The sequence below is a fragment of the Apteryx rowi genome, unplaced genomic scaffold (genome assembly GCF_003343035.1).
Source record: "Apteryx rowi isolate R43461 unplaced genomic scaffold, aptRow1 scaffold_75, whole genome shotgun sequence".
NCBI classification, from domain to species: Eukaryota; Metazoa; Chordata; class Aves; order Apterygiformes; family Apterygidae; genus Apteryx; species Apteryx rowi.
The window spans coordinates 2,507,603-2,525,357 of record NW_020451038.1 but is presented as its reverse complement, the minus strand read 5'-3'; the positions used below and the strand labels follow the sequence as shown (position 1 = coordinate 2,525,357).

The following is a 17,755-nucleotide window of genomic DNA, read 5'->3' as shown; positions in this document are numbered from 1 at the left end:
CTGTAGCTATCATCCTCAGCGGAAGCAAGTATTCTGTCGGTATTGCATAGTTTGAACTGTGTGTTTGTATTGAGTGTTGCAGTGCAATGATGCCTGTAGTAACAATCCTTCCATCTTTCCCTTTAGGTCTGGATAGATGCAGGGACACAAATCTTCTTCTCATATGCAATCTGCTTAGGAGCAATGACTTCCCTGGGGAGCTACAACAAGTACAAATACAACTGCTATAGGCAAGTTTCCATCCAAGGGGGTTTAGTGTTTTAGCTAAATGATGTAAATGAAGTAGGGACAATGGGTTAATTTTTTTTTAATTAACTTGCTCCATGACATATGTGTGACTTAGGGACTGTTTGCTGCTGGGATGCCTGAACAGTGGTACCAGTTTTGTGTCTGGCTTCGCAATTTTTTCCGTCCTGGGCTTCATGGCACAAGAGCAAGGGGTGAACATTGCTGATGTGGCAGAGTCAGGTACGATGGTATTGGTGGCAGTGGTGGTGGGCACTGCCGCCTAGCGTGTGAGCAAAGTTCTGCAGACTCAATCAGCTAACATCTAAGCAATAAAAACAGAACAAGTTCTCCCATAATCTCCAGAAAAATAAGCACATTCACACCTGTTGATTTGGGCTTGCATCTAGAGCAGTGACGGTTAGCTGGGGTTGTGTAGTTTACTCTGTCTTGATTAACAGGGCAGTTAGCACGTTTCCTAGAGGGTGTTAATCCATTTCAGTTGAGATTAATGTTAAGGTAACCACACCATTATCTAGGGTCCAGAAACGTCATTGATTCGAAAATTTATTCCATCCTTCTTGTCAGACTACCTTTATTTTCACTCAAATGCAAATAGCCAGTATTTATGTATTTTTCATAGCTTAAGTTTCACTTGCTTACAACGGGAATGTTATCTTGGCCTTTAGAAGTGACATGTGTTTCCAGGTCTCATTGAAAGGCAAGAAAAGTTGGAGAACTAATTCTCTTGGGTTCTGTGGACCATTTCATCTGCAATAACTCTAGTTGTTGCAATCCTGCCTTTATCACATGTAGCTTCAGGGTGAGGTTGATGTAACTGTGAGAAGTCCATTTTGAAACGGGATATACACTTATAGTCTTCCCTGATGCAGAATGTGTTCTTGCCGCTGATATTCAGCTTATGCGCACGCAGCTGAAGGAGGCTAAATCCTCACAGCATGTGGATATATCTTGGACAAACTAGATGACATTTTTCTTCTGTGCATGTCTTATCTGTAAGGGCAGGTGTAGCAAGGCATTTTCAAGTAGATGCTGAAAAGACAGAGCAGATGAGCATTACCAACCCCAGGAATTCAAAAATAACGAGTCAGGCCTCAACAGCCACAAGACAGGCTTAGAGCTGATCAGATTCATACAGTGTCACTTCAGTGTGCTTTTAGCATTTCTTTCTGATTTTTTGAGCAATTATAATTCACCTGCATAGTATTTGAAAGCTTTTCTCTGCAAACATAGCATTTAAAAATAAAATAAATAAAAAAACAGAACAAACATGATATGTCTTCTAATCATATGACTCCAGGAGCTAAGTCTTTATGAAAAATATCTCACATTGCAAGGGCTAATGAAAAACTAATGATGCTGCTGGCACCGCTGGATTCTTGGGTGGCTAAAATTGGCATACCTCTTGCAACTGCAATTAGTTAAGTCTCTTGGCCATAACGATTATTTTGATCAGAGGTTGATTGCTTTGTTTGAACACAGGAAGGAAGGGAATAATCCTGCTGAATGAATTGTAAATAGCCCCACTTTTTTAATATGTAGGTGGATCAATTCCAAGAGTAGTGTTTTTAAGTATTTACACATTGATTTTTTTTTGGTCAATATTTATTCTAATTTTGATTAATTAAATCCACTGATAAACAAGCAGTTATATTCCTGTTGCTTGGCATTTGGTAAATTAAATAATTTCACAGTAACACTGCATTATTTTTTTTAAATAAATAATAACCTCATAGCAACCCTGCATTATTAAGTAATGTTTAAATACAAATTAAGTAATGAATTTGGTGCTTACAGAGCATTTTTTCATCAACAGCTCAAAAAGCATTTTTCAAAGGGGACTGACACTATCCCAGTTTTATACCTGGGGCAGCAGTGGCACTGTGTAGTTTCACAACTTGTCTTTCGGCTCGTTGCACGTTTTCTTGTTGATCCCTGCAGGTTTTGTAGCTTGAGGATTTAAATTCAGCCCTAGTTGGCAGTGGCCAGAAGTTGCAACCATCTCGGCCGATCAGGGGGATACCCGTAGCCGGGGGCTGGTCTGGCTAAAGCCCCAGGGACATTTTGCCATGACAGTGAGCGTTGTCGAAATCCTCCCAGCGGGTCCCCGGGGTTTTTTCCTCGCTGCCTCCCTCAGCAGCGGCCGGGCGCTGAGTCCGTGTGGTTTCGTGTCACACAAAGTCACAGCCGCCCCCCCCGCCGCGGCAGGGAAAAGGCGAGGAAAAGGCTGTAACGCCGCGGAGCACCTTGTCCGCGGGGCAGAGGCCTCCCTCCGCCACCTCCCGGCACGTTCGGTCCCTGCTGCCAGCTTTTGATAAGCAGCACTTGTCGGGTTTTTTCTGAAACACTTTAGTTTTTTCAGGAATCCTTTTACGAGCTTTTAACGGGGCTTCAGATTTGGAAAAAAACATCCCTCCGAGCAACCAAGTTCCACATTAAATACAATTTGAAATTACTTATGTTCATTCATGGGGTTGCCGGAAACATTTTTGTTTCCCACGGACTTTACGCCTTATCTTCCGACAGTTCGTTTCAAAGGGAATTAAAAGCTAGCGCAGAGCTTAGGGCACTTAGGCTACACCACAGCGCAAGGACACTTCCCCGGGGTGAAGCACGCAGCAGTTCAGGCGGTTTTATTGAGGGCAGCAGTTTTACATCTGTCTCACCAATTGCATCTGTCTCATCAACCGCAAATGCCATCCTGGAGCAGGTCCTCCTGAGGCAGGACGTACTGTGTCCACAAATTTGGACGGGGTTGGGGGGGGAAAGCCAACCCCCTGCAAATTTTAGACACCCACCAATTTTTTTGGTATCGTCTGTCGTATAAAAAAATCTTAGTTGTGTTTCATTTTAAATAAAATTAGTTGCTCGATTGTTGGCTAATTTGTATTTATTTCTGTTCAAGTATTTTCAGTGACTTAAAGTTTTCTTTAGTTTGAAAAAAAATTTTTTTTTTTTTTTTTACTTCTTCCTCTTACTTCTTTTTCCATCTTTCTTGTTGCAAAGGAAAAGTGGGAGGTAGGAAGAGCAGCTTTAGAGATTTTTCCATACAGATTAGAGAAGAGAATTCAGACCCCGCACTGCAGCAGTTAAAAAACAAAATTCCTCCCCCCATTGAAAACAAAGTTTTACTTGAATCTGCTTAAAAATCATGGAAAATGCCAGTTTTCAAGGCTCCTTAAAAAAAAAGAAAAAAAAAAAAACGGCATTCCCGGATTTAATGCGATGGCCCCTGTCGGAGCCGGCAGTAAAAGCCGGCTCCCCAGCGTTCCTGTCTCCCACTTGCAGAGGGCTCTTCCTCCCTCGATGCAAAACGCCGTCGGGAGCGGTGGCCGGGCAGCGCCCGAGTCCCGCGGGCGCGCGGGGGGCTCCGCGGGCGGCTGCCGGGAGCTGCCGGCCGCTCCGGAGCCGGCGAGAGCCAGCCTCGCGCCGGCCTGCCGAGCCCGGAGCTCAGTGCCAGCCCCGCCGGCGACGCCGCGCTGGGCCGTGTCGCGGCTGTGCCTGACGGTGGTGCGTCACGGCGGCAGGGCTGCCGCCGGCCGCGCAGGGGGACGCGGTGTGGCGGCGTGGCAGTAGCGTCCGAGCGGGGAAGCGATTTTTCCTTGGCTAGCGACCCCAGGAGCTCCCGAGAGCGGAGGCACTTTCCCAGGGAGCCAGGCAGAGGTGCTGTAGCTAGGACTAGCCTGCTTGCTGCAGTGCAGGGTTGGCAGGGAGCTGCCTCTCTCCCRGAGCGCAGCCCCCAAATACATGCAGGGTTTGGCGTTGGCCCACGGCGGGAGGCAGCGGGCGCGCTAGGGCCGATCCCGGGGAGCCTTTGGAGCAGAGGCCCTTCCCTGCATGCAAAAGAGTTTCATCATCATCATCTTCATCGTGCTCATGGGGGCTAGCGATGGGATTCTGCCATTCCCCTGCGATCCCCCCCTCTCCCCCCCCCCCCCCCCCTCCCCTGCGATCCCCCCCTCTCCCCCCCACCCCCACCCCACTCCGGCGCTGCACCCGCGCGGGGCAGGCATAGGAACAGATCCATTACGGGCATGTTTGAGACAGATGTTAAAACTGGTGGTCTGTTAGCAATGGCCTCGGGGGGTTGCCTGTGGTTTCTGCTGTAGTCATGCGTGCTTCGTTTTCAGATAAAAGAGCCAAACTGTTTCACTTCTGGTATTTCCAGCCGCGTTTGGATTTATCTGAACGGAACCAGGCATTCCTGCATTTGAGTGTGCCTGCCTCTGCCAAAGAGCTGGTACTTACTATTTCTCTTCCCTTCCCTTCCCCCCTTTCCTATTTTCTCTTTCTCCTCTAGGTCCAGGCCTGGCCTTCATTGCCTACCCAAAAGCCGTGTCCATGATGCCGCTGCCCACCTTTTGGGCGATCCTTTTTTTTATTATGCTTCTGTTGCTTGGACTGGATAGCCAGGTGAGTGCATTTGGTAAGAGGGATGTGGCTTATCATTCCAAAAATGTGACAGACTCTAGAAATCTGTTGTGGGGTACTTTGTGCTGTTGCAGTCAATTGGCATTGCACTATGTGAACACCTTCATTAATGCACACTGTAAGAATTAATAACTACTAGGAATACAGGTGCCGATGGCTGCCAAGTGCCAAACAAATGCAAAGTCATTTATAAGGCACAAAAAGCACAAAATTTTGGGGGCGGTAGATGCAGGGTAACTTCACAAAGTGTTAGAGGGCAAAAAAGCAGCCTCTGTCATTGGCCTCGTTCTCAGAGATACGAAGCAACTTGGGATCCTGCTGGTTCTCCGATGCCAGCCTGCCCTCAGCGCCTCCGAGCAGGCCAGGGAGCATCTCAGAACGCCTTCAGCTGTCCTAATTATATAGCACACGCTGCCTATTAATTAGTGAGCAAGAAAAAATCAAAAAGTTCACTTCAAGGATTTAGGCTATTTTTCCCAGTGGTTGCCTGTAGAAATGTTGGACTAAATAYCACAAAAGAACCTGTAAATCATTTCTAGATAGTCCACTTACAAGGAACTGAATGTGACCAAGGTTTATGCAGTGATTACGCGTTTGAAATTGCTTAAGTTTTCRGGGCAACAGGCAGCTTTCTGCACTCAAATGGAAAGTAACTAAGATTACAAAAACCCCACTGACAAGCATGAAATGTTTGTTTAGCCTAAAATCCTCTCCTATATGAAGAGAGCTCTGTAAATGGATTTTTATGCTGCTGTTGTGCACTTATCTCTTATATTTTTGATATTCCATTTGTCCTAAATTGCTCTTTACGGCTTAATCTTTGAACTCCAGTGAGCACCCTTCAGTCACTCCAAAATGAATTTAAAAGTGCCCAGTACTGTGGTTCGGCAACCCTGTAGTTATGCAAATTGAAAGCTGTCTAGTAATTTTAAAAAGCTCCTGAGTGCGTAGAATGATTAAAACTAATTGGAACACTTAATTTCTCTCTTCCAGTCCTCCTTTTTTTGGAGTGCAGTCAAGCAGGTTTCTGGAATGCCAGAGCGGTTTAAGATCAAATCAGACCAAAGGAAATGGTTGCATTTAAAAAGAAAACCGGTTATACAGAAGTCACAGTAACAAGATAGAGGGCAACAAAATCTGGTGGCGTATTTGCAGAACGGGCCGTCATTCCTAAATGGTGCTTCAGCTCCTGGTCAAAAAGGGCATAGTTATTACAGGGCACTTCCAGGCACTCTAAGAGCAATATAGATACTGGATAGGAAAAGATACCTTGTCTTGAAATGATGCTACATCATAAACTCCCCATGATAAAGCGCTGATTGTAAGATAATTTAGCCACTGAAAGTGAAGGTCATCTCCCCAGAGGTTGCCTTGGCTGTCCATGACATCCTCGTGTTTTCAGTGAACTCAGTGCTTTTGCCTCAGGTAGGGTCCAAAAGCAAGCGGGATGGCTCGCGCTGACACCTGCAAGTTTTGAACCTGGCCAGTGGAAAGGGAGGACTTGGCCGAATGATCTCTCTCTTTCTCTGGATTTGTTTGAGAGGTGTTGAGCAGTCCCTTTTCTCTGTAGGYGAGATAGGTCTTCCGTTCCAGAAAYGTTAAACCTTTACTCAAATCCAGTTTGGGTTATTTGGTTAACTCACGTTACATGTGTCTTACATAGAGCTCAAACGGCAAGTAAGCACAAATACAGTTACCATGGAGCTAGATAAATTAAGATTTTGGCTAATCTGTTCAGAGCCGCCTTTTTGTTATACATGTGCAAATAGTTTACCAAATCTTTGTATGGGAAATGTATCAACAGATCTGTTATTGTTAAACAAGTGCCCCATAGCCTCAGTCATAAGTACTCTGCACTCAAGTTTAGAAAAGCCTGCCTATTTGGCATCAAAGCCTGCTGCCTATTTAGCTTCAAAGCCTGCTTTCCACTGGCTGGATTTTCACTAGCAAAACCAAGAGTAGAGCTATATCTGATTGCAGAATTAACCAAAATAGTACCTATGAAGTGCTGGGGCACATCAAAGAAAGAGACTGAGCGGTACTGCCCCAGCTCGGAAAGCTTAGGCTCTTCTGAGCATTTTCCCTCTGCCTCTTTTCTAGCACRCGTCTCATATTCATGTGGAACAGCTATAGCATGAAAGCCACGTCAGTGCCTTCCTGTCATCAAATTAAGTTCCTTTATCCTCGTGGCTTGCATTTACAAAGCCTCTTCAGCAGCTCAGAAGGATGCTAGGAAATGAAGAGCAATTCTGAAAGCTTGTTCCAAACTGAAACCTACCCCCACACTTTAACCTTTGGGTTGTAAGGAATGGATTCTGAGTTATTTGTAGTGTTTTGCCACAGAGTACAGCTACAGTGTTGCTGTGCAGTGCCTGTTTAATTATGAGACAGGATAAAATGTGCGGTGGACATGTTTCGAGTCACCTTTCTTTGTTGTCCTTTGCTCCTTTAGTTTGTTGAAGTTGAAGGACAGATCACGTCATTAGTTGATCTGCACCCATCCTTCCTAAGGAAGGGTTACCGACGGGAAATCTTCATCGCTATAGTATGTTTCCTTAGCTATCTTCTGGGACTAACTATGGTGACTGAGGTAAGTCACACAGATGCTGAAATTGTCTTCAGTTTTGGTCAGCGTGCAGACCAATTTACACTACAAATCAGACTGCACAGAATTAGCCACTCTGAAAAACAGGGCTCTTTAGATCTCCACTACCTCTTTCATCCCTAAATCTGAAAGCGTTTTGAAAGGGAGCTAAATACTCCCCCCTTTTCAGTAGGAGGAGTAGAGAACTGAAATCTCATTAATTTCCATCCGATGTAAGGTACTAATCAGCATGAGTATGAATATTAACATCTGGCTCCAAATGATGAAAYGCAATGGGAACCTTCAGTAAAGCAGATTAAGATCCCATCCAGTGCATGTAGGGAAAGAGATTTTAATCTTAGTTACACAGATTTGAATCAATTATATACCCTTGGATTTATTCTAGTATAAACAAGACTRGAATATGTTCCAGTGGCTGCACTGTTGTGATATTTATCTCCAAAATAAAATTCAAGACAGATTTTAAAAACAACTGGAAGAGGACAATTGTGGGAGTTAAAATAGTACCTGTAACAGYGGTGCCTAACAAACTCAATTTGCAGAAGTGCAGGTATATACAGTTCCATGTGGTGAGAGCAATGGGTCTAGCAATTCAGTATTAAGCCAAAAAAAAGAGTTAGGAAGACAAACTCTTCTGATGAAAAACAGTCCTTCCACTCAGTTCGTAAATGAGGACCCTCCTGATGAGCTGACTTGCATTTTTAGTTTTTTGGAGGCATTTACGTTAAAGACCTGTTATTTCTTTACATCATTCATTTCTATAAATGCCCATCCTAAAATACTTTTAAGAAGGAAAGACTTAAGTATCTCAGTCGATTATACTAAGTGGCTTAATTTTGGCTAATCGTCTTCTCGTTTAGAGTGCTTTCTATAGTAAACAAGCATATTCTCTGGGGAAGGTAATGCCAGGTGTTTGCCTTACCTAAGTTGCTTGACATTTCTGCTTGTTAGAGAGAAGTCATAAAGATACGTTAGCAGATATTACTTGACATAAACAAGTGCCTGGCAAGCAGCATATGCTGTTCACAAACATATTTTATTTGGAGCCGGGCCTGGAGTGCTCAGGGTTTTTTCCTGCTGGATCCTAATCCGTGTTGTATCTCTTTCACAGGGTGGCATGTATGTTTTTCAACTCTTTGACTACTATGCAGCTAGTGGTGTATGCCTTTTGTGGGTTGCATTCTTTGAATGTATTGCTGTAGCCTGGGTTTATGGTAAGTGAGAATCCTTTCATCTAATACCTTTTGATGCGTCAGTGAAAATTTTGCTAGCCAAACATTTAATACTTGCCRTTCCACAATCTTCTTCCCAGCAGCAGACTCTTGCCATAAATATAAATTTGCACTGACCTCTTGGAGGCAAATTTGCATCTGGGATCAAGCCAGCCCCCAGTGTTTTTCACACAAAAAATGAGTATTTTTCCATTGCTAATTAAGAAAGGCACAATTAAGCATTTGCATGTGTTAAGTTTAGAGATGAGAGTTGAAAGTTTGGCCAGCCATGAAAACTTCTGTTTGTCTCTCAAAAAATTTCCTTTCAAAGCTGCCTGCAGGGGTCAAGCCAACCAAATAGAAAATATGAAAAGAAAGCCAATGGAAAGTGCATTCTGTCCTGTTATTTCCAAGTGATGCTGATTGCCAAAGTCTGACAGTAGCCTCAGTTGCTGCCTGCGACAGTAGCTTAGGAGTGATCAGGAAAGTTTGCTGTTTGTGACTGGTCATTTCCCTAATTCTTCACTCCATCTCCTTAAAAAAGCAAAACAAAAAAAGCTTTTATTTTGGATCAAATTTCCATAGAAACTGGGTGTACCTCTTGCTGTTGTGTCCTTCCCATGATGATCCCTCCAGCACATTCAGAGAGAGTTTGGAGAGTGGAGTGTGTGTGGCGGAAGGTGGAGGGCCATTTTCAGCTGGTTTCAGAGGGCTTCAGCTGAGCGTCCTTCTTGGGCAMTATGTAATCCTGCTTAATCCTTAGCATAATCCACTGCCTTACACAGCTTTTATATGCAGGATTCTGATAAATATGCTCACTGTCCATTACAGGCGCTGATAATATTTATGATGCCATTGAGGATATGATTGGATACAGACCTGGTCCTTGGATGAAATGGAGCTGGATCGTGATCACACCAGTTCTCTGTGTGGTGAGTACTGACCCTACTGTTTCAAGTCTTCCATGTTGCAGCTTCAAGCCTCCATCTTATTACTTCTCTTTAACTGAAAGCTGCTGCATTTGGAAGCTTGAGCATAGCTCTCAAAGACATGACCTTTGTAGATGTTAGCTGTTAATGTGACATCTCTCTGCTGTGCCTGTGCAAAATGTAGCAGGCTAAATCTGGGTGGATTTTTCTTCAGCTTGGCAAATGTTATCTTCATGACACAGACAACTCACTCTCCAAAAAGCACTTTCTGCTCTAAGTAATAGGACTATGAGGCCATTTTAATGAAAAGATCTCAGCGGTCTGAGGCAGACACTCAGCTTGGCTTATTTCGTTTGCTGGGAAGAACATCCCAGTAAGCTCTTTGCAATGTTCAGCAAGTTGTTTAGCCCTGAAAAGCCTGAGGAAGCGTGCTGAGGCTGCTCAGCACCATCTGTCGACACCCTATTGTCAAGCAACACTTTACCTATAAGCAGATACAGAGGGCTCTTTCAGCAATTTAAGTGGCAGAATGATTGCTCCGCTGGCTTAAGATGTGTTTTGTGTCCATCAGCTCTGCCTTTCAGTGCCTGTCTTCCTTAAGGCCAGTGATAACACCAGAGCCTTGCTGCTTTCAGCATTTTTTGAGCCTCACGTTTCTTTCCTTTCTTTTCCACACAGGGGTGCTTTATCTTTTCTTTGGCCAAGTACAAACCGCTGACCTACAACAAGGTCTACACATACCCAGAGTGGGCAATCGGCCTGGGCTGGGTTCTTGCCCTTTCCTCCATGATCTGCATCCCTATGGTGATGGTCATCCGCATCATACAGTCAGATGGGTCACTCATTGAGGTAAGGACCACCTTAAGGACCCTCCTTACGGGGCGGAGACTGGTTCGAATGTGGGAGAGTGAATTCAGGTCAGAGTCAGGGCGGTGGGGGATTCTCTTTGCATTAGACTTCTTCTCCAGGTGATTTGCTTTAACAGAAACTGGGAAAAGAGAGGTGCCATGGTCAGGCGAGGTAGCCCTCACCTCTCCTTATTTTAAGAGGATGGGCTGCTTGTAGAGCATATGGGCCGCAACATGCTGCCTTTCCTCATCAGCTTGATAAGTTAGACCATAACTTGACCAGGTGTGTAGCCTTTGTATACAATTGTTTGTATAGAGAAAAGGAGCTTTAACTTGCTCTGTTTTACACAAAATAAGCGCAACGYTGAAAAACTGGCACTTTGTCCAGGTAGGGCAAAGTTGGATACCTCTCCTGCAGCGAATACAGATAAGACTGTTAAAGATCACCTGTCCTTTTGGCAAGTGGTAGAAGCAGAACAAACACAAAGCCTTCTGTCCTCAAATAAACACCGGATGATTTTACTTGCCTTCCACTTCTGCAGTTTTCAGCTTGGCAAATTGTTGCCTTCGTGTGCAGACAAGCACTCAAAGACTTTCTTTGCTGTTCTCAAGCCAGCTGAGAAAAGGAAGCACCCTCCTAAAGATCACTGGGAAGGTAGATAGAGATAGACCTGGATCAAACCCTGCTGTCTAAGAGCTTATTGAATTTTCAGGAAAATTCAGATACACCTGTGGATTCTGTGGCTCTCAGAGCTGGCCTTCACAGTGGGGGGCTGAATAGAAGTCAAATMCCAGTGCCAATGCACTTCACTTTTTAGCTGTTTTCTTTTTCTAATGAGTCAAATCAAAACACTGGATCCAGATTCTCCTGAGCTTTGGAAAACTTGGATTCAGATTCAGACTTGACAGGGCAGATTCGCTCAGGTTCAGATTTTTATGCAATCTCTTGCCCTTCACATTTCAGCACTGGTTCTCCTGGTTTGTTTTTCTTCCAGTAGAGAGTTTTTAGAGATTGTGCAAGCATTAAACTTAACACTTCTCATCTCAGGTTTCAGTTTAGTTTTGTTTTCCCCTAGTGAGACAGTCTGAAATGCAGAGCAGGATATTCTTGGAGGAGAAAGTGGGATACTTTGGGTTAGAAAAAAAAAAAAAAGACGAAATAAAATGAAAAAGGAACATCTCCTGGAGCACAAATACTTGAATTTGTTTTCCTCCAAATGTTAATAGTCTTTTTCAGCTGCAGCCAGAACATTTTCTTGAGTGTTTATTTTCCTGCCTACAATGTCACCATCTATTGAGAGACAAGTCTAAAAGTAGCCAAAACACTCCTCAAAAACCATGTTAGGAAAGGGAAGAGAGTAAACACTGGTCAGATGCCATTTAGTTCGTCCTTTGTGAACGGAGATGTAGGAGAGAAGTTGCCACTTGGCCAAGAACTGTTGGACTGAAAGGCAGAGTTGTTTCTGAATGAGGAAAAGCAATTCGAGGAGCAGCTGCAGCACAGAAAACCCAGCGTCCAGGATGCTGGCTAACCCTTTTCATGTCCCCTGGTGTCTCCAACTTCCCAGCCTCAAGTCAAGCTCAGCAGCTGAGTGAAAGTCAAAAAGGAGCATATGGACGTGGTACCTGTCTCAGCATCAGGGCTGTAGCACAGTCCCCGTCACGCTTGCAGAGTCACACAGCACGTGCACACCTCGAATGGGCGCTCACCACCTTCCTGGCCTTGCCACGTCCTCCACCCTGCGCGCGGAGAGGTGGCAGGTGTGTTTTGCCTTCTCACCTTTGCTTTCTTTCTCCTTTCAGAGGATAAAAGCGGTGGCTGCCCCTAAGGAAGTGAATCGGTGGTCCAAAGAAACGGAGAGCGGCACCCCCTTCTGCCCCAATGGAACGTCGAATGGCGGATTGATCAAGCCAACTCATATCATTGTGGAAACCATGATGTGAGCTCTCTCTGTGAGAGGATAAACCTGCTTTAACTGCCGTTTACTAACCATAGATTCTCATAGGACCAGGTTTACAGAGCTTTATATTTGCACTAGGATTTATTTTTATTTCTCACAGAGAAAGTTATTTTTTGTGTGTGTTTTTTTTTTAATATTTTGTAAGGTAATCACAGCAGATGTCTCTCTGTAGAGGGAGAGCTTTCATATCAGACTAGACATATTACAGGAATTTACTATTATTGGKTTTTTTTAAATATATATATCTTTATCTCTAAATATTATACACCTTACCACTTGAATTGATTGTCTTGCCAGCAATATATTCAAGTCTCAGAAAGCAATTTTAGGTGCTGGTATGGTTGGGAGCAGGGTAACCTACAGAACACACAGAAGAAGCTCTGTTGAGAGATTGAGAAAAAAGACACTGTTTCAAGAGAATTTTCAAAGGTGTAGTATTTCCACCCTCTGGTTCAATTGTGGTAAACGACAGGCTTCAGGGTTCCATCAGGAAAAAGGGTACAGTTATGTTTCGCATAGTCCCTGAATAAAGATACAGCTGGAGCAGCTGGAGCAGAAAGACTGAGAAGGAGGCAGAGAAGTTGGGTGTGGAAAGGCTTGTAGCTGTCYCATCCGAGCACGGCGCTGGGACCCCATCACCCACACAAGAGAAGGAGTTTAGGAAGGCGTTTGCCAGATTTGGCATGGTTCACTCTTTTTTTTTTTTTTTTACTTAGGTGAAGTGCCTGCTGTTTGTGCGTGAGTAAGGAGGTTGAGGAGCTGCTCCTTAGTTTCCCAACGCAGTGTACTTTAGCTGAGGTATCGCTGGTGTAAACTTGAATTCTGCAAAACGAGAGTAGAAGGCTGTCCCTGAGACAGCGGGGGCRAGTGCTGGTGAAAAGCAGCACCTGTGTTCTTGGTGCTTCAAACATTTGCTTGGTCTTTGGTTTGCGTGTTAACTATTGGACTTTGGTTTCGGGCGGAAAAAAAAAAAAAAAATCCCTTATGGACTCTGACCGTGCAAAGGTGAACACGAACCAGATCGTCCCCGACAGTAAGAGCAAAGCCACTCACCTATGCCCACCGTAACTCGTATTTATAATGGACACATCGCTAATAATAACAGTAATGAAGATAATAATATCACTCAGCAAACAGGTGCTTTTCATCTGTGTATCTCAAAAATGCTTTACCAAGTGTGGTAACCAGGATTTGCTTTATTTATTTATTTTGGGGATTTGCTTGGGGAAACAGATATAAGGACTAAGTACCTTGTCCCGTGTTACTAAAAAGTGGCAGTGGACCTGGACACAGATTGCCCAGTCTCCTCGCCCATCTTGGGTTAGACTGTAATTATTTTGGGTTGAGGGGGACTAACATATTTCTGAGGTCTATGAATCTAACTGTGGAAGAAATAGGGCTTAAGGGATTTTAAGTTAAAGCAAAGGAAACACATAACATTGAAAGATTTTGTATTCAGTCACAAAAAATAGCATACCATTCCAGGTTAGACGAAGGAATAAAGAGAAACCACTACAAGGACTGTAGAAATGGAAGTGCAGCAGATGAAGTGAGTAGATAACGCCATGGGGAACTGCTCCCTGAAGACTGTCCAAAGGATGGACACACACACACACACACACCCTTTTATTTGTTTTTCCTTTTTTTTTTTTTTTTAACTTGAGCAAGTTGTGCTGGGAACAGGTTTTCTGGAGAAACTCTGCCTTTTCTTGTGGGCATTGTATTTGAGGGAGAAGTTTTTTCTTCTTATGATACCACAGTTAGGCCAGCCAAAGGCATCTAGAGGAAATGCTTGATAAAAGCAGGGTTTGTATCTGCTTGTTCTACTGTCAGCTTAGGCTGTCAGGGTGGGTTTTGTCATTTAAACAGGAACATATCCAGTTCTTAACATTCCTACGCAGTAGTTTTATTTTTCTTTAATGTTCCGTGGACTAACTGGCCACAGCAGCACAAATACTTGTTGATTAACTTGTTGGTATTACTGTAAAAGAGAAGGGGTGATTTAAAACTAAGAGATGGACCAAAAGCAAAGAAAAGAAAACCCCAAAAGTAGCTGCATCTCTACTTTTTTTYCCAAATTTTTTCTAATTTGAATTTGTGCATGTTTTTAAAACAGATGGCTGAATTGCAGAAACAGATTAGCTTTTGTTTTCTTTTCTGGTTGCTGTATTATGAGAGTTATAAATTAAACTTTTCCACAGCTGGAGATGGTAAATACCACATTTTACCTACCGGGCCAGTGGCAACAGCCATCCCAAGGCCTTGAGAACCTCACTGGAGAAATTTTGCTGTTTTTTTTTTTAAAAACTTTTAACCGTCAAAGGTGCAGAAGTGGAATGAAAGATAACTCTCGTAGTGGGCTTTGACTCGGACTCTCATTCTGGAGTTACGATTAGTGCCTGCAGCGAACAGGCACGCTTCCCTGGTTAAGATGGGAGTAGCAGGTTAGGCGTCTAAATTAATGGTTTGAGGAGTGCAGGTGAAACACTGATGCTTGATTTTCTTGTTTGTTTGTTTTTGATACGCTGTCATAAACTGCATTTGAGATTTGTTTGCACATTAGTTTCATGCTATATAGCTGAGACAAACTTTAGTTAGGGGAAAAAAAAAAATGGTTTGGCTACATGAATAATGTCTCTGGTGAGTCAGCTGGATATCGAGCCATCTCCCGCCTTGTGGAGAGTGTCTTTGCATTAAGAACCAGAGGGCTAATACTACACCTTTAAAAGTACAACTAATAGAGAACCAGAACCCAGCCCCATTTCAATATAAACTGTGCCATTCAAATCAGTCGCTTCCATGTACCAAGTGAAAAACGTCTTGCACATATGCAACAACCTCACTGAAGCTTTCGCTGTGTAACTTCTCTGGCCCCGCTGTGCTCTTCAGCATGGCTGCAAGGAAGGGCTGGGATTCATGAAGAGCGAATAAATCATTGTTTTGGGAAAATAGTCCCCCTCTCCCCTCTTCCCTCCTCTCCAAAAAATAAAAAGATTCTTTTTGTTATGTCTGGGTTTTGAGTTCCAATGAGCACATTCACCTTTTTACAGTTTTGGGTTTTTTCTAACACTTTTTTCGGATTTCTGAATTTTTTCTTGGTGATAAATTTGCATTTCAACATGATCCGCTGCCAAATTCATTAAAAAATAATTTTTAAATATGTCTGTATTTTCTACCTATTTATGATTGCAAATACAACTGATTTTTTTTCCTAATTTACTTGTTTAAACTATTGTGACCTATTTTACCTGTTTTATGTAAATGAGGAACTCTATATTAAAATATCATGACTAGTCATAGATGAACTGCTTTGGATCCAGGAAAAAAAATTAGTCTGGCTTTTGGCATGAAATCTTTAGAATCAAATCACTGAATTTAAAACCAGAATAAAACAAAACAACGCTACGCTTACTTATATATTTCATGCACCTTTGTATTCACAGATTCTTCTGCAATTGGAAATGGCAGGTTTTCAGCAGTATTTATTTCTAGTTGAACTGAAATCAGGAGATATTAGAAATGTAAAGGGGAAAATTTATCCCACAGGATTCTCAGACCTGTTCCTTATCTTTCTCAACTTTCCAAACTTTTTTCAGTTCACCTGTCACTAGTTATGATCTCACTGAATGGGCATCTATTGTAAGGGACTTTACCAGTAGTCTGTATTGCGGTATTTGAACAGTATGATTTCATAAATAGAACTGTTTTTTATTGTTGTTGTTGTTGTTGTTGTTGTTCTCATTTTCCTTTTTATCTGTAGTTTTCCTTTTCATCTGGTCCAAAACAGATCCGCACACTTAGAAAAGTCCTCTTTAAAGTGTGAGATACTAGGTCCACAATGGATTTGTTCTTGTGTTAGAAATGAAAATAYGAAAGCCAAGCGGCTATTTCCATCCAAAGCAATGCCGGTGTTGGACCTGCAGTAGCAAGGCAGCTCGCGGAGCGGAGTTAGCAGCTAGGAAGGGTCGGCTGGAAGAGGAGGTGGAGCAGCAAAATGGATTTTTCCCACTGCTCTTGGGGAGAGGAGAAAGAAACTCGCAGCCTTCTGCTCATTGCAATAYGAAAACCCATCAGCAGAGCCTTTTTTGTCACCATCAAGACAGCACCTGCGGCAGCTAGCTGGAGCGCCGGCTCATGCTCAGTCTGGTGGGCATCCTCCTCTCTCAACTGCAGATCCTCCCGGTTCCTCATTTCTGTCGCGACGTTAGACAACTCAAGTAGCTCTGCAGACACGTGGACATTTCCATTTGCTAGGCCTTTTACCGGTCTCCTCCCACTCTGCTTTTCTTTGCTAAGGAGACTTACAGTTTTGGTGAGGTCGTGCTTGTCACACTTGGGTTCAAAGCTCCCGCCTGCTGTTACCAACAGCAAAGCTCCACCAGCGGGAGAAGGATTTGAACATTTTTGAATAACTGATTCTTAGCTTCCGCGTCTTGTGGTCACTGCGGGATCACAGGCGGAGGTGTAGTGTATATAAAGTGTTAAATAAGCTGTGTATTGAATGGAGTGGACAAGTTAGCTAAGCAGTTCAAGTACACTTGGAAGAAAGATGACCCTGACATCATATCCAGGAGATTCAATGCAAGTTGCTCACTTTCAGTAAAAAAATTAATCTGTGCTTAAGTAGAATATTATGTGAAGTCTTCCACCCACACACGCACACACGAGTGGGGACATCATTGCTTCTGTTCCTAGGCGGCAAATTATGCCGATGATAGGTTTTGCAGACCTAGCTGGGATGTGGATTGAGAAGGTTTAGGTGCTTCTCACCTGCAAAGAACCTAGCTGGTGGGGAGCCCAAACTGCCTCTTCTAAATTGGCCATGCAGCAAGGGGAATTTAATGACACCGGCCAGGACCAAGGCTGTGCTGAGGGAGCCGGGCTTGAGGCCAGACTTGAGGAGGCTCCAGGCTCCTGGTAACCGCTGGGCACCCCCCAGACTCCCAGAGAGCTCGATGTCGGCTCCAGCGGCTGCCCTGGGCTTGCTTCCTCCGGGATCGGCATCCAAAGCCCTGTGGGTAGAGTTAACGTGTAGTTGTGTATTTGCTTGAGCAAAGGTCAGGAACGATCAGAGCCTAGTAGCAATTTATTTCTTTTAATCGACGACAAGCTGAAGAAAGGTGTTGGGCTGTTGGTCCCTGCTGTAGCTAGCTACAAAACAAGCTTTACTCAAAAAACAGGGATGCCTAAGAAATGTACTAACTAGTGCAAAAGAGGCCTCATAGTCTGCGTGCTTTGGTCTCACACACGAAAAAGAAAAAAGTCACCATTGACATCAATGGTCAATATAAGTTGACTGGAAAATTTGCTCAAGGAAGACTCCAATGTAACCGATGCTAGGCCTGCTAGACATCATTGCCACTTCCATCCATTGCTCTTTCCATCCATTCCCAAAATAAAACTATTCATGGACAATGTTTCCCTGCTTAAAACAAACAAAAAAAAAAAAAACAAAAAAAACCCTCTGAATTTGTTTCTTTCTATTAAAAAAACACAGAAAAAAAGTCAAAAAAAATTTTTTTTT

At 43.5% G+C, this 17,755-nt stretch overlaps 1 protein-coding gene across 8 annotated transcripts in view; it reads left to right on the top strand.

Annotated features, from left to right (window-relative positions):
* Window positions 1–17,679, top strand: part of SLC6A6 (solute carrier family 6 member 6) — a 91,935-nt gene extending 74,256 nt beyond the window's left edge. For 7 of the 8 annotated variants that reach the window (XM_026087992.1, XM_026087993.1, XM_026087989.1 and 4 more), the window contains 8 exons: window positions 127–230; window positions 344–468; window positions 4,547–4,659; window positions 7,130–7,267; window positions 8,394–8,496; window positions 9,325–9,425; window positions 10,101–10,271; window positions 12,074–17,679. In XM_026087992.1, the coding sequence (XP_025943777.1) occupies window positions 127–230; window positions 344–468; window positions 4,547–4,659; window positions 7,130–7,267; window positions 8,394–8,496; window positions 9,325–9,425; window positions 10,101–10,271; window positions 12,074–12,214 (996 nt within the window). In that variant the 3' untranslated portion in view covers window positions 12,215–17,679. The remainder of the gene's footprint in view (window positions 1–126; window positions 231–343; window positions 469–4,546; window positions 4,660–7,129; window positions 7,268–8,393; window positions 8,497–9,324; window positions 9,426–10,100; window positions 10,272–12,073) is intronic. The other variant, XM_026087988.1, reaches the window with a different exon arrangement.
* The last annotated feature ends 76 nt before the right edge of the window (window positions 17,680–17,755 follow it).